This window comes from Camelus ferus, chromosome 20 (genome assembly GCF_009834535.1).
Source record: "Camelus ferus isolate YT-003-E chromosome 20, BCGSAC_Cfer_1.0, whole genome shotgun sequence".
Taxonomy (NCBI): Eukaryota; Metazoa; Chordata; class Mammalia; order Artiodactyla; family Camelidae; genus Camelus; species Camelus ferus.
The window spans coordinates 21914960-21934606 of record NC_045715.1 but is presented as its reverse complement, the minus strand read 5'-3'; the positions used below and the strand labels follow the sequence as shown (position 1 = coordinate 21934606).

Here is a 19647-nt window from a genome sequence, read left to right as displayed (position 1 = left end):
CACCCTTCCTTCTTTCATTAAGTTACAGCCACACTATCTTTCCTTGGAATCATCCTGCCCACAATCTTAAACATCGATGCTTCCAACTCATCATTCATTCACAACTCATGTGGTGAAAATTCAGCGGCTTCCCTGCTCATCTTTGCTAAATATACCACCCATTTCCAGTCCCTCTCCATCACATTACCCTTTTCCATTGAGGGACAGCTGCCTCTCCTTGAATGGAGCCCCTCCCACCAGGCTTTCTTTCCTCATTCAACCTCCAAGAAAGCCTTTTGGGGAGTGACCAAGCCTGTACCAAGAAGCAGTCACTTCCTACCATGTCTCCTCACCCCATCGTCAGCATTGCCACTAACTGTTATTTGGCTCCATCTTGTGGTTTGACTCCGCCTCATGTGGAGGCTCCAAATCTGAGTAAGTCCCAAATCTCCCAAGGAGAGGACCCCCTGGCATTTCTGACCCCTGGAAACTTCCTGCTGCCTTGTCCCTGGAGCCCTGACGCCACTCCTGAGACCTGGTTGGATTCCAGGTTGTCCTTCACTCCTTCCCTCAGGGCTGCAGTAGATGGCTCTGCTCCAGGTACAAGTTCTTACCGTAACGCCCGGAACACGACAGCTCCCCAGTAAATGTTTAAACACCTGACTGACTGAAGAGTGAAATGTAGTCCACTCAGCTCTCAAATTCCTCCTCACTACAAGCCAAGATATTTCCCCTCCCCTACCTTCCCCTCAGGGACCTGTCCACCTGGTCACAGCCCCATCTCATTCACATCTACCTCCTGCACCCTCGTTTCCGTAGGCCCCTTCCTTCCTTCATAAACCTGAAGGGATGGTGAGGACGGATGGCAGGTGTGAATAGTCACCATTCAGATATTGCTCAGTGATTTTACTGAGTGGATCCACTCAGATGGTGAATAATGTTTACTCAGCGTGGTTCCTCTTCACACAGTGAAAGTCATCACTGGGAATTCCCTCACCTGTACTTATGGAACAAGTTCATTTCATTTCTTCTTTTGTGTCTCCACACTTCCTAATCGTTCTTCAAATAAGCTCATTTTAGCTGGGCTTGGTGAAAAAAAATTAATTTTCTACAGCATGGTGGAATCTTAGAAACTACTTTTAAAAAGATATTGTAAATTGTGCTGCTATGAACATTGGGGTGCATGTATCTTTTCGAATTAGAGTTTTCATCTTTTCCAGATATATGCCCAGGAGTGGGATTGTTAGATCATATGGTAATTCTATTTTTAGTTTTTTAAGGAACCTCCATATTGTTCTCCGTAGTGGCTGCACCAATTTACATTCCCATCAACGGTACAGGAGGGTTTCCTTTTCCCCACACCCTCTCCAACATTTATTATTTGTAGACTTTTTGCTGATGGCCATTCCAACTGGTGTGAGGTGATACATCTCACTGTGGTTTCAATTTGCATTTCTCTAACAATTAGCGATGTTGAGTATATTTTCATGTACCTGTCAGCCATCTGTATGTCTTCTTTGGAGAAATGTCTACTTAGGTCTTCTGTTCATTTTTTGATTGGGTTGTTTTTTTTTTTTTAACATTTTTTTTTTTATATTGAGCTGTATGAGCTGTTTGTATATTTCGGAAATTAAGGCCTTGTTGGTCACATCCCTTGCAAATATTATCTCCTGTTCTGTAGGTTGTCTTTTTGATTTGTTTATGGTTGTTTGGTTTATGTGTAAAAGCTTATAAGTTTGATTAGGTCCCATTTGTTTAGCAACCTAAGTGTCCATTGACAGTTGACTGGTTAAAGAAGATGTTGTGTATATATATGTATATATAATGGAATATTACTCAGCTATAGAAAAGAATGAAATAATGCCATTTGCAGCAAAATGGATGGACCTAGAGATGATCATACTAAGTGAAATAAATCAAACAGAGAACAACAAATGTCATGATATCTTTAATAGGTGGAAAGTATTAATGGGTTGTCCAGTGTTATGTTCTCAGTCTCAGAAACTGTAACAGTAACTGACTCTGAGGTTTGACAGTTATAGCTGATAAAAGAGCACTTTACTTTTTTTTCGACCAAACATTAACTTATCCAACAAAATTAGCATTGTCCTCATTTGGCAAACACGTGAGAAATATTTTATCATGTATAAATATTTACTTGCTATACAAGGACACAAAATGACTTGAAGTTTGGATGATGGGTCTCTCTTACTTTTACAGGAGCTATTCTTATCCTGGCCACCTTAGGTTGAGGGGAGGCCTCAATGGAGGTGAGAGGCTTATTGCCCCAGTGAGGGAGGGAGGGGTACTGGCCTGGTGGGGAGGGGGCAGGACACGAGGGAAGTAGGTGGTTGAAGGACCCCTGAGACAACATGGTAGAGCAGAAAGACATGGTCTTTGGAACCAGTGATTAAGGCCAAGTTAATATTCCTCTCTGGATCTCTGTTTTCTCTTCTGTTAAGTGGGTATCATAGACTCTAACGATCAGGAGTTGAACATTGTGAGAATCATGAGATGAGTATATAAAGTGACAAGCTTAGGACCTGGACAATAATACAACCTAGTGTGTATTAGCACTACCTCCCTATATGTCCTAAGTGGTGATTAAGTCTCCCTTTCATGAGGTGACCGCTCATCCCAATTTGTCCAGGACTGTCTCAGTTTAATTGCTAACAGTCCCAGGTCCTGGAAAGCTCCTCAGTGCTGGGCAAAACCAGGACAGTTGTTTACCCGGCATCTACCCTACCTTGATGATACATCCTGTCCAAATCCCAACTCTGGGCCTGTCAGCCCTAAGGCGGGGCTGATCAGCCTCCTTTTGGGATCTGTGCTGGGGCATCTGCATGGATGCAAATGCCAAGAGAAAGTTTCACCTTCATTTATGCTTATATTGAAACCACTTCCCCAGGCCCTGGCAAGTTAAGGATATAAAGAATAAGAGACAGTCCCTAGCTCACAAAAGAGCTGTGGAACACATGCACGGTGGGGCAAAACTAACGAGGAAGGAAGTTAAGTTGTGAACTGAAAAGGGAATTTGTCAGTCTGATGGTCCACTGGGAGAGTCCTCAAAAGGCTGGTGAGCAGAACAGCCACACAGACAATCTGTGTGTAGCCACAATGCTAGACACTCGTGCTGGAGCCTGCAGACAGGGGAGGGGTTGAATGAGAGGGACTGGTATGTAGTTGGAGGCTCAGTGAGGTCCCTTGGAAGGTGTGTGTGTGTCTGTCATGGGGGATGAAAGGACAGTCAGAAAAGCCTTTATAAGGGAGGTAACAAGTTGTACTTGGAAATTATGTAGGATTGCTGATGGGGGAAAGAGCATATTCCAGGCAGAGAGAACAGCATATGCCAAGGTCCAGTGGCAATAAACTGTGGGAGAATCTGGGAAGGCCTATCTTCTGCTCTGAGTTGAGCACAGAGTTCAACAAAGGGTGAATGGGGACTCTGACCTTACAGAGGTGACAAAAGCTAGATAGAGGCCTTGTATGCCTTGCAAAGGAGTTTAAGCCTTAAGGGTCATAAGTGACATGATCAGATTTATTTTCTAAAGGATCTCTCCTGCAGCAACAGTGTTGGGGGTGGATTAACTGGAAATAGGGCTATGGATAGAAAACTAGGAAGAAGAGTCATGACAGTCCAGCCTGGGGGGCACTGAGAGGACAGAGTGATAGAGGAAGGCTCCGCAGGCCTCAGGGACTGGACAGAGAAGGGGAGCCGGGGGAGACCTCTAGGCAGAGCACCAGACTCTGGCTCCAGTGACCGGGAGAGTAATGTTACATTAATGACACTGCTACTTACTTACTGTAGAACTGTTATTTAATGTTACTGCTACTGGTTCTGAGCCTCATCTATAAAAGGGTGATGAGTATCTGCTTCATGGGATTATTATGAGGACTTAATTTGAAAGGCACATTAATGAGTTCCGTATGGTTGCTTGTTATTTAAATGGGTAACTCACAGAGGGATGTGTTTGGGAAAAAGATAGGACCTTTTCTGGACATGTACTGTGTGTCAAGAGACTATGGGACACTGGCATCAGGCAGTTGAAAAACAGACTTGGAACTTTGGAGCAAGGTCTAGACAGAGATAGATTTTATGAGTGGCAGTTGTCTCCAGAGGAATGGATAAAATTGCTTAGAAATACTGTGCAAGTAAGAGGACCAAAGAAGGAGTAACATGAGGGACAACACCGTCTCATGGAAGGCTGGGGCAGAGACTCTAGAGTGAGGAACCAATGGTGTCAAAGAACCAGGGGACACCACAGTAGGGGAGATGTACAAGGAGAGAAGGACCTCTGGGTCAGAAAAGTGAAGGCTCATGTTTCAAGGGCTGAAGTATAGTAAAGGAAGAAGGAAAGGAAAGAAGCACCTGAAGATGGGAGGGTGGGCACACAAAAGTCTAGAATCGACATTCAGGAAGAAGTCATGGGTAACACGTTCACCAGGTGGCGCCAAAGATCCTCTGTGGCTATTAACATGGGTCTCAGAACCCCTACCCCTTAGGCAAGCCTAGCTGAGCTTCATTCCAACCTGTCAGCCGGGCGACATTCCTTTAGTTGAGGAACTATCAAACTTCCACTGCTGGAATGCTCCAGGACTCCGAAGGATAGAGGCCGATACAGAAATGTACATGTATATATATACACACAACTCCACTCTTCCTTTGGTATGTGGGGATAAAGTAAGAACCTTCAAAGCATAGTCCCATCCATTTTATCTCTTACATAGGTTTCAAATCTACCCACGCCTCTTCATGCACATTGCTACCTCTCCACTCCAAACCACTATCCTCACTTACTGGGAAGGACCACTGCAGTGCCTTTCTAAACTGTCATTCTACATCCATTTTCAGCACCCCGCTAACCCAACGTGATTCTCCCAACTGCTGTTTCTTCCAAGCAGGTGTCTCCTAGCTCCCCACCAGCCCACACAATATTGGAATTCTAGCATAGTAGTTCCTGGAACGAGATTGCTGGGGTTAAATCCCATCTGCAGCGTTCACTGGCTGTATTGCAACTTTGGGCAAGTTCCTTAACTTTTCTGCCTCATTTCTTCATCTATTAAGTGAAGGTAAGTAAGACTTACCTCAGAGGACTATAATGAGGCTCAAATAAGTTTACAGGTTGTTTTTAGTACAATGTTTGGCACATAGTGAGTGCCTGATAAATGAAAGCTGTTTTTAAAGACTTCAGGATAAAAATTCAAATTCTTATTGTGGTCTAAATGACCTCCTTGATCTAGCTCTGCCCAATTCTCTGGCCTTATCTGGAAGCACACATCTTCATTCCTGCTGCTCCATCACAAACTGTACACACGCAGGCAGTTACCATCACTGTTCCTTCTGCTGGCAACATTCACTCCCATCCTCCCTGAGCCAGACACTACTCGCCTTCTGAGATGTCTGAACAGTTCTGATTGGAAATCTCTCCGATCTGAACCTTCTCTTCTAAATTCTCTATAGACCTTTGCACATTGTGCTGATAGAACTCACAATTTTTATTAAAAACTGTTTGATATCTCCTTTCCCTGCTCCCAGCATGTAAACTGTGAGGACAGAAAACGGCAAGTGGGATTTTGCAAAGAGCTTGAACTAGGGTGATGATCCAGAAAGAGTAAAGAAGCAAAGGTGGGAGATCACGAGACGTCAGATCAGCAGTGACCTCCCTGACATGATCTTTGGCAAGTCTCAGAGAGTAACTCCAACCAGCTTTGGTCCTTGTCCTGGGAGCCCCTCAGGGAAGCAGGGCTTTTCAGTCAGAATAGCTCTGAGGGAAACCAAGAGCAAGGTTGGCAAGGCTTAGACTGGGGTGCTAACAATTAACAGTCTGAGAGACCAAGTCCTGCTTTCACCTTGGAGCCGACCAGTACAACTGCACCATGACAGTTAATAACTGTACTTCGATGGAGATTCAGTATAGGGCCATCTTTCTACCTTCAGCTCCACACCTCCTGATTTAGCAGTTTGGCAATGTCTAAGTCTACTGACCTGATAGTGTTAGTTGAAAAATAAAAAAGGAACTCAAAACATGTTGACTGAATGAGTGCTTCCAATGGAAGCATTAAAGGGGAGTAAATGGTGTTAACAGGTAGCAAAAAGCAGCAGAGGCAGTGGAACCCATGCTTTCAAGTGCTGGCAAGGGCATGGGAAGAACACAGTGGGACTCCATAATCGCATCCTTCTGATAGCGCTGGAAATGGTGCTTGTTACTTTAGCAGGCAGTAATTCCAACCAAGTTGGAGACCTGACTCCTCAAACTATTACAAGGCCAAAAGGAGAGGGGAGGATGGGGCAGAGTTAGGCTTGGATCAGTTAATGTGACTAAGAGAAAACGTACATTAAAGTACTGGCCCAAGTGGAAACCTCAAGGATCAATACCAGGACAAGGACTGCCAGTAGTGATGGCCAGGAAATTCACGAACATTTGTAAACTGCCTACTAATGTGGCAAAGTGGGAGGTATAAACCAGGTCCAGAGCTATTCTTGCCTGATCTCAGCCGGTTCTGCAGTTAAGGAAATAAGCCAGGTGTCTTTCTCTTTAAGCATTTAGAGTTCTGGATTCAGTATACAGGAACTGTATTAAATCGCCTCCACAGGTAGTCAGAAACCTACCTTTCCAGAATTGAAATCTTTATTTCCCCCAACAAAAAATACTTAAGGGACACGAACAGAAGTGGATGCAGCCACGGACTCAATTCTGTAACTGTCCTTCCCCCTAAACTAACTCAAACTTTTAAATTCCCTCTTAAATGATAGTGCTATACATACAAAATCCTTGCTTCTAACATTTTTCCTTTCAGACTTATGTAACTCCTATCCCACCCCAACTCTAAAGTACTTCTGAACTTTGAAAATCTTTTAAGATCACTCTAGGACGACAGCTCAAAGGGAGTTGAAAGGTTCACTCACTGAGCTCTAAGCAGCTGTTGGACATACAGGAATGTTTTCAGTTTGGTAAGAACTGGTAAGATTGGGGGTGGAGGGTATAGCTCAATGATAGTGTGATTATAGCATGCATGAGGTCCTGGCTTCAACCCCCAGTCCCTCCACTAAACAAACCTACTCTCCTCCTCCCAAAACCAAAAAGGAAATCGCTGAGATTCTCCAAATTGGCATTGTATTAACCAACTATATGCAAGGCTGTTAATGTGCAATTTGAGGCCAAAGCAGCAAATTGTAAAAGCAGGTCTAACTGCCTCAAGGCACGTGCCCAATGCAAAAAAAAGGTATCCCTGGTTGGCTACCTCCCATTCTTTCCCTATCTTGCGATGTGTCCAGGGGAAAGTCCACTGGCAGAAAACCTGAGTTACCTGAAGAGTCTGAAAACTCCTGGTTAGGTTAAGCCACGAATGAGTCAAAGAATTTGCCTTTTACTTCATCTAGATCAAAGCAAATTGTGAACCTTAAGCTTATTTTGGAGTATTCACTTTACAAAGGGCATATGCATTTTTGTCACCACAGCAACAACCTACTTACTGGTTTATTTAAAACAGGATGGCTTTTTTTCTCTCACCTCAGGAATATTTTCCTCAACATTCTCAATTGTATCATGCTCCTTTTAAAACACCACAGAAACAAATGTTAAGATAATGAACTAAAAACTTGAATAATATTTTCTTTATTTACAAGTTAGAATAACAGACAAAGAAAAGACAATCCAGGGGACCAAATGGGGAGATGACTGAAACCCCCAGGAGCCCCAAACAGAGCAGAAGGAAAAGGGAAAACAGAGTAGAAAAAAAAAGGTCAACGTAAAAAAAAAAAAGAGCTCCCCTTCTTCCCTCCCCATGAAGACTGAGGGTACCACGGCCCCAACCCCCAGCCCTTACCTAGCTTAAAATAAATTAGAACAAACAACCTCAAAATGGGGCCCATCCAAGTGAACAGGGCAGCTATGGCCTCAGGTAACCCCACATCAGGGCCTTTGCCCACTCCCACCCTGTACCCCTGCCCTAGTCATTTGGAATGGGGGGCTCTATGCCCAAGAGGTCACTCTCAGTGGGGCTGGGAACTCCGTCGTATTTTGTCCATTTATGTTCCTCCTTCAGTAATTGTCCCTGCATCCCTCCCCCATGCAGAGCCAGCTCTCCTACAGTGGGGGGGAGGTGAGGTGAGATGAGGAAGTATCACAGCGAGGGGAGGGAAGGGGTGGGGCAGGGTGGTCTTGGGGTCCCGTCCTGCGGAGCCTCCTGCCCCATCTGGTCTGGCCCCTTAGCCTGAGTCTGAATCACTGGTGTCTGAAGAGGAGGAAGATGAAGAGGAGGAACTGGAATCTGAGCTGGAACTGGAAGCGCTGAGGCGTGACACTGCTACCTGCTGTGCTGATGTCGTCTCTGTTTTCTCACTTGCTGCAGAACAAAGTTGAAGTTTAAAAATGAATCAGAGGGGAGGGTATAGCTCAGTGGTAGAGTGCATGCTTAGCATGTAGGAGGCCCTGGGTTCAATCCCCAGTATCTCCACTGAAAAAAAGTAATAGCTGCTTGAGTCTAATTTCCACTTTTCAAGACAGTCAAATATATGTATGTTCATGTATGACTGAAGCATTGTGCTGTACACCAGAAACTGACACAGCATTGTAAACTGACTACACTTCAATAAAAAAAAAAAAAAAAATATATATATACATAAAAAAAAAAAAAAGACAGCCAAAGAGGGTGGGATGCAGTGAATTTGCAGTTGTTTACCAGGACACTCACCTTTCTTAGGGGGCTTTTTGGTGGAATTCAGCTGCCCGCTAACATCTTGTAATCGCTTTTCTAGTTCCCGCTTCTTCTCCAAAGCCAGTTCCTCCTTTGTCTTTCCCACAGGTTTCTTAATAGCTAAAAAAAGAAATCTATCAGGATTAAGACAGCCAGAAACACTTCAGTTTCACTGCTTCCTATTGTTGCCAAATTCCTTAACATTAGGAAGCAATTAATGCAACCCCCTTCATCCCAGGAGCTGGCTGCCAGTCATGAGTGCATCAACCATACCCCCATTTATTGTTTTCTAAATTGTCCTCAGAACCTCATGAGGATTTGCTGGATTCACTAGTAAACCTCATTTCATACTCACTATAGGGCTTCCGAGGTTTCTTTCTTAGGCAGGAAAGGACATAGCGTTCAAGCTCTCTAAGCGTGGATGGTTTGAGCGTTTCAAAATCAATCTCAATTTCTTCTGGGTTTGAGTCACGTAAAGAGGGCTCCCTGGCTTGGATAATGTGCACAACTCGACCCAGTTTCTCCCCAGGCAACTTGTTGATGTCCAGGCTCAACTGCCGCTTCTCATCGTAACTCATGGGCCTGCTTTCTTCCTCCTCCTCTGAATCATAGCCTGCAGGCAGGGCAGGTGGGGCTGTCTTTGTGGTCTTTTTGGGGAGTCTATGGGCAAAACAAAATTATCAATTGGGGGCAGCATCACTGACGTCTCAACACGTTCCCACTGCTCAACCCAGTGATCTGGATTTCTTATCAGAGGTAGAAATTCTATTTTTCTATTAAGGCTAACAGGTCAGCTATTGGGACACTGTCAGGGAAGCAGAGCTTACATGCTGAACAGTTTACATTAATTGTTTGGAGAAGGGGTAGATAAACTATGGCCTGGGGACAAATCTGGCCTGCCACTTGTTTTGGTAAATGGAACTTTATTGGAACACAGCCATATTCATGTTTACATATTACCCATGGCTGCTTTCACACCATACCTTCAGGGTTAAGTGGCTTTAAGAGACAATTATGTTCTTAAAAGTCTATTTCATCACCTAGCCATTTGTGGGAAAAATCATTTTCTCTTGCAGAGATTATACAGTTAAGCATGTCTCTGCTTCCTATTGTTAAAACTTACTTGGTGCCACTTCCTCCAGAAGGTCCAAAGCCAGGAGGACCTAGTGTAGCAGCACTGCTACCCCCACTGCCACCTGCTTTCTTGGATTTCTTGGGCTGGGATGGGCGGGGTGCCCGAGGCCCTTTATCATCTTCATCAACTCCAGCTCGGCCTCGATGCTTCTCTGCCTTCCGCTTCTTCTTTTTCTCCTTTTTTTCTCGCTTCCGCTTGGGCTTGGATATTGGGCCTTGAGACAAAGCAGCCAGTTGTTCGTGTACTGCTCGAAGCTTGAGAAAAAGAAAATCATGTGATGTGGGAAAGTAAGTAAAACAATAAGGACTTAAAAAATCAGGGCAAAGACAGCATGAACCTCACCCAATAAACTAAGCAGTGACAAAATAATACCTGTTCCTGCAATTCAGCCAAGCGATGAGCCCTTTCTTCCTCAGAGTCAGAGCTTTCACTGTCCTCTTCCTCTTCATCCTCCTCATCTTCCTCCTCCTCCTCAGAAGAGCTCTCACTGCTGCTTTCCTCACTGGAGGACTCTGAAGATGATTTGGCCAAGCCAGGGGGCAAGGCAGTAGACACTGGTAGAGGCCCTGTTTCCAGAGGTTCATCTGGCATCTTGGCATAACGGAACTCAAATACATCCTAGAAAGACAGGCAGACTCAAAACCATGCTAGTGGCTAGTGCCCTGACCATACTCAGCCACGTGGTGGCTCAAGTTTACAACTGTACAGATTGGGAGGTCCTCATGCTGAGGCTGTGTAGCACAGATGACAAAATTCTTCTGCCCAGACCCATTTATTCACCACACTCACTCACCTGTAACTTTCGTGCCATGGCCACAACATCGTGGTCTGGGGGATTGTACTTGTAGCAGTTGGAGAACATAAGCCGCACATCAGCAGCAAACTCCTGTGCATCCCGGTAATCCCGATTCTCCATCTTCCGCTGCAGAAGGAGGCAGCATCAGAAGCTGCACAGGCAGGAAGACTCACCTTTCCCTGCCAGCCCCAGACACAAGAATAGCCCTCTGGCGAGCACAGTGGGGGATGACCTTATGAATCTACGCCCTGGGGTTCAAGTTTGAAGTCAAATGAATTTGGGTGGGTTGAAGAAATATCTAAGTCTAGAAAAAAAAATCATTTCTAAGTGAAAGGGGAGGGTGGGTGGCCTCCAACTAGCCTTCCACCCCTTAACTTCCCTATCTTAACCCAACACTGCCAATAGGTAGGACTTAACTATAGGTGAGTAGTGATGCTCTGAACACACCACACAACCTACCCACCATACTGTTTCAAACTCTAGGAAATACAGACTCTTAGCAAATACGTGACTTTCTGCCCCATTACCATTTTGTAGAAGCAAAATACCAAGATTGCTGTATACCCATGAGAAGTAACTGCTTTATTGATCCCTAGGCTCTAATCACTGCCTGAGTATCCCATCTGCCCCATGCAGTGGGTACCTTGACAGTGCTGAGGTCCATGGGGTGCTTAATGATGTCATGGTAATCATGCAGGCCAAGAGCAGAAGCGTCCACTGGTTTATAGAAAGGCCAGGCATAGGCAGCATGCTTCTTTGACAGTAACTCCTTCAAAATGCCATTGCAATGTTTCAACTGTTCCGACAATTTTCCTTTCTTGGAGCTCTGGTGTTGTTGCTGAGAGTCAGGCAAGTCTTTACGTGGGGGCTTGATGGGGCGGCCACTCTCTCTACGCATAGGGGGGAGCCGTGCTGCCTTTGGCTCAAGACCCCCAGGAGGGCTAGCTGGGGAACCAGGAGCCAGGATAGCTGTAGGTGTAGGGGTGGTAGTATCTGCTTTCCGCTTTACCCCTTTCTTCTGCAAAAAAAAAAAAACCCCAAAATGGGAGCCCTTTACCCTCAGTTCACCTCATTCAAGACCTTAACCTCCCCACTGCCCTAAGATACCCACAGAGGTGTACCTTGGCAAGCGGCTGGGCTGGGGGAGCTGCAGAGACAGCAAGGAGTGGGGGTCCAGCGGAGTGCAAGGACTTGAGAAGGGGCGAAGAGATGACCGAAGGGTGGGGAATGTTGAGGACAGTGGTAGGTATCTCAGGTGGTGGAGTATACAGGGTTGTGTGAGACACAGAAGAAACAGCAGGCACCTGATGGGCACTGGTAATACTGCCCTGGAGTGCTGGGGGCAGAAAAAAAAGTTCAGTTTGATGATCTTTCTCATCTTTTGGTCTCCATCAGCAAAACTCCTACTCTTCCTACCTGCCAATTTGGCCCCCTTCTTGTGGCTGTTCTTAGGGATGGTCACCACAAGCTCTTGTTCCTCTTGTGGCATTGATGCCACTTTCTGTAGAAAGATCTTTTCCAGCGTTTGTGCCATCAGGACAATATCATCAGTGGGCTATCGGAAACAAAGACAAAAAAGTTCAAAATGTCAGCAAGACACACAAACCATTTTTCTCTGAAGAATTCCTAGCCCCAGGCATTATCACTACCCCCTTACAACTTTGTCATCAAGCACTGAAAATTACCTATACTGGGCTACTAATTCCCTTTTCTCTCCCAACTCTGACCCTCAAAACAAAGAAAAAAAAATACACAAGAGAATGAGAGCTGACAAAAAAAAGTTCCTGCTGCACTCAGTTCTCAAGAGATTTCTAAGAAACAGGGCCACCACCCACAAGTATAAAGTGTTCCATTTAAATAACCTTTTAACTCTGGATCTGTGAAACCACATCACTGTTCAGTGATACCCTTCAGAGCTCAGATTGTCTAGATCCCGACTACTCTGAGAACACCTATGGTAAAACAAACTTTTTCTAGACAAGACCTCTAACGATAATGGAATCACGGTCTCTTTGTATCTACTTGTAACAACACAAGGAAATACTTACCTTATTATAAATATAACAATTGGTGAACATGGTATTGAAATCCTGCATGCACTCTGAGGCAGCCCAGTAATAGTTGTTTTCAAGTCTCCTCTTAATAGTACCCATATCCATAGGTTGCTTTATGATTTTGTGATAATCCTAAAGAAAAAAGTGCTAGGTCAGAGTCACAGAAAAATAAACTCCCGTTCTAGATAAACTACTGACCCCACACACACACACGCACACACATCCCCTGTCAGGAGTACAAAGTGCCCTAAACTGCGGCCCCAATTAAACTATGGGATAGGGAAAAAACAGAACAGGACTCTTAACACCCACAGGGAGGTCCCTACAGCCTTTCTCTAACCACCCACCTCCCACCCACTCTGGAAGGTTTCCCATCCTGTGACATTACCTCTGGGGCTGGCTATCCATGGGCTGCATGAGGGAGAGGAAGAAGCTAAGAATTTTGGCCACCGTGGTCCTCTCCCAACCTGGGGTGGGAATCTGTAAAATGGAGCCAGGGCACAAAAGTTAAGGAAGGACACATGGAGGGCACAACGAGAGATCCCAAGATAGCAAGCGGTTGGATCAATCACTAAGGACCAAGAATCCAAAAACCTGGTGGCTTTCTGCCCAATGGGGTAGAGACGGGAACTCCCTAGGGGCCGCAGTACCTATACTAGGCAGCCCACCACTCACACGCACTCCTGTTCATTTCCACAGCTCCCCAATAAGTCTCTACTCACCGGCAGACCCAGTTTGACGGCATCCACAGGCTGCCGGAAGGGCCACGCAAACTGATGTTTCCACAGAGCCTTCATCACCACTTTGTGCAGGTATTGCAACTGGTTGGTAACCCGCCCTGGCTTTTTGGGATTGGACACCTCTGGGGGTGGTGGGTTGGCAGGGGTTAGTTGCAAAGCCGGCACTGAAGCCATCGTGGGGCTCTCAAATCCCTCATACAACAGGGAAGGCTTTCGAATCCTTTTCCCGGGCGCTGCTGCCTCTGGGCCCAGCCCCAGTAACCCTGCATTCCCCTCCCCAGGAAGCCTGTTAAGACAGGAAACAAAATTAGATGTGGTCATCTTGGGGAAAGTGGGAGAGTGCAACTTACACTATGCATACCTCAATATATCCAGGTTAGGGACCTAGTACAAAGTGATCCAAAATTATGAAAGTAGATCTTAAAGCCAGATCCTTTATCTAACACAATCAACAGAGCTTTTGTTCTTGTATCTCCTCCCACCTTTTTCGTTTCCTTATTTTTAGCATACCCATCTAGACCCTACATTCTACAGTCTTGACAGTTTTCTTCTGTTTCTAAAATTTTTAAATGAAAAAACCTAAGACGGTTTCTGATAGGGCAACCATCTGAGAATCACAGCCTTATGGGGATGAGATTTAAACAAAATGGGTGGAGCCAAGAAACTCAAGCCCCAAGCTTCCTCCTCACTAGGGGCTTGGTGGTTGCCATGGTGGTTGAGCCTGAGGGAAGCAGGTGAAAGGAGACAGGGAACAAAACAAAAATTCCATAAAATGCTGACGAGACACACACCTAAAAGTCCACCTATGCAGAAGAAAGAAATCAGCATCTTCCATAAGCTCTGAATAATTAACTCCAAAACAAAAAATGGACCAGAAAGCTAACGGAAAACCCTACCAACTCAATGAGAAAAAAGAGAAAAATGAGACAAGGGAATAGACTCCACAGCCTGAAACATCCCAAGCTGTCAGTCCCCAGAAATTAATTATCTGCAAAATTAGTATCCTCCAAAGGACAAAAAATAGAGCTACCCAGTCACGGTGAGCAAGTTTCCTCATAAAAGTCCCACAACCCCTGCCAAAACTGCCATGCCACCGACAGTTCCACTATAGCATTAACTGTGAAGATCAAAAGCCAGCAGCGCATCAAGTTTATAGTCTCTGGTGCTTCTCAGGGCCAGGTGTTTCCCAGGGCCTAAAACTAAAGATGTTACGCTAAGACATCTCATTGTTTACATCTGCAGAGCTGGACTAGAGGATCCCTAGCTCCACCCTCCTACCCTGAATGAAACTCCCACTGATACTTTAAAAAGAAAAAACCCATTCCTACAAGAAAGCACACACACCTCTCAACACAAAACCAGTCAACGAAAGACAAGCAGGAATTTAATGACCTACCTGAGACATTAGGGACCCACAGACTGAAAGAGCGATCCTTTACCCTACTCTGGGAATCCCCGTTGCCAGTCGCCAGTCCCAGGAGCTCTATCACCATGACAACCCTGTAAGGCACTTCATGTGGCCACGAATACCCAAAAAGGCCTGTGACAAACCGTTGCCAGACAACAGACCCACTACCCAATCAATGTCGTCCTTCCCCATTATTCTGCTGCCAACCTAGCTCTGCCGAGTCGAGACCACAGCGGAAAAGTAACGAATAAACCGACAACCTGTACTCCCTCCATACGCAGTACCTGCCTGGGCCGCTACCTCGGGTCCCAAACCGCCGCTCAACCCCTTCCGCGAGCCTGAAGAGCCAACAGTTGCGCCACGAACAGATACGCGCCCGAGTTAGCTCCGTACTCCCTCCAACCCGTCGTCCCACACCCGCGTGCCGCTGCCCCCCAACGTCCCCTTCCCACAGGAGATTCGCGGGGACATACTTGTTGTGGGGAGTCACGTTTTGCAGCATCTTGACCGCGGGGAACCAGCGCTGCCCTCAGCCGCGGAGAGTCCAGGTGGCCTCGGTTCCCCTTACCTCCCGGTCCAGCATAACCCGGGAAGTGTGTGGGGGCGGGGGCCGTCGCCCTTGGCCCTCCAGGCGACAACCCCCCGCGCCGGGCCGGCACGAAAGCAGTCTCCTCCGCTGTTTCCCAAAGAACTCTGGCAGCTTGGCGCGCTCCGCAGGAGGCGGACAGCGAGAAAATGGCGGCGGCCTCAGCTGAGGCGGGCGAGCGAAGGGGGACGGACTCTTCAAACCCCAGGACGGCCCCCGATCCCAGACACCGTCGTCAATATTGCCCGCTGTTGGTCTGCAAAGATTCACTCTTCCTGCTGGGACCGTCCGCGGCGGACGAAGTCCCGTTTCGATCTCGGATGGAGGCGGATGAACACGAAAAGAGGTTTTAGGGAGCCGCCGCCTCCATCTTTGAAATCCTCTTGAGGGCGGAGTAGAGGGGGTGGACAGACTCCCGAGGATTGGGCGGGGCCCGAAAAAGGGGAGCTTCGGGGGCTTCTATGGGGTCTGTACTGTCCGCCGGGACCAGTCATAGGCCGAGACGAAGGCCATTTCCAAGCGGATGGACGTGGATTGTAATGGCGGCCCCGGACGACTCGAAGGCTCTGTATAGGTAGGCAGAATCCTCCAGCTCGTTCTAGAGGCTGCTCCACTCCAGCGCGAAATGGCGCCGCCGAGCCCCGCGCCAGCCCTTTATATATAGGCAGGGGGGCGGAGCTTCGCCGCTCATGCGCGCCACCGTGCTCGAGCTTTCCCCCACCCCCTCCGCGCGCGCACGCTCGCTCACGCGCGTGAAGAAGCAGAGTTGAAGAGGGAGGAACACTTCTCCGCGGGAGCGTTTTCTATTGGTCTGCTGAAGCGATGACGTCATAAGCCTTATTTCCAAAGCATCAGTCACCAGGCAGAAGAGTGCCGCATAGACCCACGGGGAAGCAGCAACCGGCCACATCTCTGAGCCAATTGGCCGCGCTGTGGTTCGGCAACTCCACGGAAAGACGGAGGCTGGCAGGGGTGCAAAACCCTCTCCCCGCCTCCCCTTCCAACAAAGTCTTTCCAGGCGTCCAAGGCCGGTGCGACTGGCGACTGCCAAGCCCGGGCAGGTCGTGCCATTCGTAGCTCCTCCATTGGCCAGACGGTGAGGAGAACTGGGGAGGGCCGCGTGGGCGTAGCCAGCATCGACCCGCTGGGGTGTGGCCACAGGACGCCCGCTCTCGGCAGTGAGGCCGCTGCAGAGAAGAACCTGAAATGAGGAAGACGCCATCTTAGAAGTCCCGACCTTCCATTCTTGGCAAAAAGCTAAGGGCTCCCGAATATAGCGAGGAAGGAATCTAACGTTCCTGCGCTCCACAATCAACAATACACGCCTTCCATAGTCTTAAAACCCTCCCCTCCCTTCACCAGGTCAAAAAATCGAAGGACAAAGGCAAAACACTCCTCAGAGTCTACCATCTGTGAATTCCCAAAGGCTTCTCATCAAGGCAACTAAACAAAATCAGTTCCAAGTACCTGCACCCCACACACCTCTCCAATCCCTCCCACTCATGCCTTAAGTTACCAATACAAATATCGGCCTGCTCGACAAAACCTCGGCAGCCCTGAAGTGGGAACAAAAATCTCTAAACACCGATATACCCTATAAGATGAAACCCACCTCCTCCCCAAACTTCATTCCGGTTATCTGGCTCAGAGCAAAAAAACACGTCCTGCAAGGGGCGAATCAGGGTGAACACCCTGCCCCTCCTGGCGAGTTCAGACCTTTCCCCACGCGCCCCGCCCTCCCCCGACCCGAAAGCAGGCCCGCACCCCGCTCTTAGGGTCCCGGTGATGTGGGGGCGGAAAAGCTCCCCCATCCCCCCCACCAGGGTCCGGAGTCCTCCCCACGGAGCGGCTGGTCCATCGGTCAGCGCCAGGGAGGAGGGCGAGCGCAGGAGGCGGCGGCTGCGGCTCGGGCTAGCCCTCCCCCTCCTTCTTTCCCCTCCTCCCCTCCCCCCCGGACCGTCCGCCTCCGAGGAGGAGCAGGAGCCATTTTGGGAGTTCAGTTTCGCCCCCATCCCCCAAACCACTCAACTAGATCTTTCCCACAATCTGCTGATCTGAATAGGGTTACAAACTACATATGAAGAGCCAGAGCACAAGGTCAGGATCTCTAAAGCCATCTCTGAGCTCCCCTGCCCCCTTACGGGGAGTGAAATTTACCCCAACTAGGCTTTGGTGGGGGCCACCCCTCCCCATGTCCCCTTCCCTGGCTACCAGAAAAAAAAATTATGCATATCTCGGAAAGAAAAAGTAAATCAAAGAATATGGGAGACCCATCCCCCACTCCCAGGGCTTCGTGAAGGTCTAGGTTCTAGAGCTTCAACCCTGTCACCCTACCTTCTTAGTGGCTGCTCTAGAGCCCTAACCTTAGTTACTGCGTCTAAAATGGCCGGCAATCTCCCGTCTTCTCGATCACCCGAGACGGGCAAACCCTGCGGGGGGAAGTGGGCACAGGGAAAGCAGAATCTCTCCCCTCACTGCCCCCTCTCGCTCCCAAGAGGCCTCGGCCCCAAAAGTACAAGCGGGCCCACCCGGGTAGCTGCAGCAGGGCGAGCAATGACACAGCAATTTTACAGAGGCCTTCTCCCCTCCCCCACCCCTCCCCCTAGTGGCCCAGCCTCCCCAATCTGCTTTTCTGCACCCGGGGCCTGGCAAGTCTGCACAAAGACCCATCAGGGGGCCGGGCAGGGAAGAAAAATTTAGGAGGTCGAGAAAATGCAGGGCCTTAGAAAGGGAAAGGGCAGCCAGACATTTCTCTGGCTTATTTCCCTGCATTCCGGAAAATCACTGCTCCCTACTCCCTCCCAATCCTCCCCCCACATGAGTCACACGGGAGGCTACTGCTACTCAGTAATTTGGAAAAGTAACTCTTCCCTCCTTTCCGTTCCCTCCCCCGCAGTACACAAGGAGAGAACTGTTCAGGAATGGGGGAGGGGATGAAGGAGGCAAAAGACGCCACCTTGGAGAAACCCCAAACCTTGTCAGGTCCTGAGACTCAGTCTCTTCTGTGTCAGACCACGATTTTCAACCCCTCCCAAGACCCACGTTGGGCCTGGTTTCTGGCCCCAAGCCGACCGCAAGCTTTCAGCCTCTAACCCCTCCCCAGCCTACTGCAGACACATGCTCAGCTAAGACCCCACTGGGGCAACGAAGGTTTGTTCAGAAGGCTCCACAGGCCATGTCCACGTGAATGCCCACAAATTCGATAAGCGACTCGAAGCTTAACCTCCACCATGCCATGTGATGACTGCCATCTTCCTATCTCTGACACAAAGGAAGCACAGAAATGCTCCTTCTGTAGTCTCTGGGGAGAAAGGGAGTGGGCGCCCGGAACAATCTCAGTTCACAACCTGGGTTGCCAACTCTAAGCATTCACATCTACGGTAAGAACTAGTCACCCCTCCCTCCAGCCGCCAAAAGGATCCCTTCTCACCTGGCTCCAGGCTGCTGTACCCCCAGGGGACGAATGGAAAGGGGGGGACACACCGCCCCCACGCCCCTTTGCCCTCCAATTGGTATGGAGACATGAGGTTGGCCATTCCCTTCCCCCACCCGAGGGGCCCTCTCCTGCTCGCCCTCCACGCTCCCATTGGCTGTAAACTGTTAGAAGGACAAATCCTCCCACCCTCAGGATTCTTCTCTGAACCCCAAGAATCTCCCTCCTGGACTCCCCACCATTGGTTAAACATTTAAACAGCTGGCAACCTCCCCCCTCCAGCACCCCTTCTCACCTGGATCTTGGAACCTTCCAGGGGGGCTCCAATGTTCCCCTCGGCTTGGTCCGGGGGGAGGATGTAATCCGGGGTGTCACCCCCCCCGGAAACTGAGGTTGTGTTGGGGGAGGGGGCGTAGCCCCCAGCCCCTCCCTTCCCGACTGAGCTGGGGGGTGGGGAAAGCATCGGGGCCGCGCGTCCACGTCAGCAACACCCAGATTGGCCGGGTCGGGTCACGTGACAGCTGCCCTACACCCCCCCCCCCTCCGCGCCACGGTGGCCAGTTTTCCGAAGGTTTCCGGGGGTCGCGCAAGGGGCCAACGGGGCCGCATGGCCTAGGCCTTTCTCCAGAGACCCCCCCAAACACTCTAATGCTGCTGCCTCTCCATATCCCCGGCTTCCTATCCCGCAGTCGTTGACCCTGTCCCCCCCACTCGCCTCTCCGTACGGGTTCAGCATGGCTGCCGCAGCCCAGGAACAGGCACAACGCAGGCGCAAGGGTGCGGCCGGATTGGGGGAGGGGAAAGGAGCAACGGAGGCCG

At 48.7% G+C, this 19647-nt stretch overlaps 1 protein-coding gene across 7 annotated transcripts; it reads right to left on the bottom strand.

The window, feature by feature from the left end:
- Window positions 1–7579: 7579 nt before the first annotated feature.
- Window positions 7580–19543, bottom strand: BRD2 (bromodomain containing 2). 7 transcript variants are annotated; one of them, XM_032462779.1, is made up of 13 exons: window positions 19124–19543; window positions 15283–16596; window positions 13384–13687; window positions 12656–12793; window positions 12024–12162; window positions 11729–11943; window positions 11251–11625; window positions 10605–10733; window positions 10184–10429; window positions 9800–10065; window positions 9032–9336; window positions 8674–8796; window positions 7580–8325 (listed from the first exon to the last, which is right to left on the bottom strand). In XM_032462779.1, the coding sequence occupies exons 2-13, from the start codon at window positions 15309–15311 to the stop codon at window positions 8189–8191; spliced, it is 2406 nt and encodes an 801-aa protein (XP_032318670.1). In that variant the 5' UTR covers window positions 15312–16596; window positions 19124–19543; the 3' UTR covers window positions 7580–8188. The 7 variants fall into 7 exon arrangements, with proteins under 7 accessions (XP_032318670.1, XP_032318676.1, XP_032318675.1 ...); XM_032462785.1 differs by lacking the exon at window positions 13384–13687 and adding an exon at window positions 13050–13141 and having other exon boundaries at window positions 19124–19541; XM_032462784.1 differs by lacking the exon at window positions 19124–19543 and adding an exon at window positions 17730–17745.
- Between the last annotated feature and the right edge of the window lie 104 nt (window positions 19544–19647).

What these genes read in the sequence shown, in the direction of transcription:
- BRD2 (XM_032462779.1), bottom strand. Translation starts at nt 15,311, where the DNA reads ATGCTGCAAAACGTGACTCCCCACAACAA. An exon ending in ATTGTTATATTTATAATAAG is followed by an intron (nt 12,163 to 12,655) that starts GTAAGTATTTCC and finishes TGTTTCCGATAG; the next exon opens with CCCACTGATGATATTGTCCT. An exon ending in GAAGGGGGCCAAATTGGCAG is followed by an intron (nt 11,944 to 12,023) that starts GTAGGAAGAGTA and finishes TTCTGCCCCCAG; the next exon opens with CACTCCAGGGCAGTATTACC.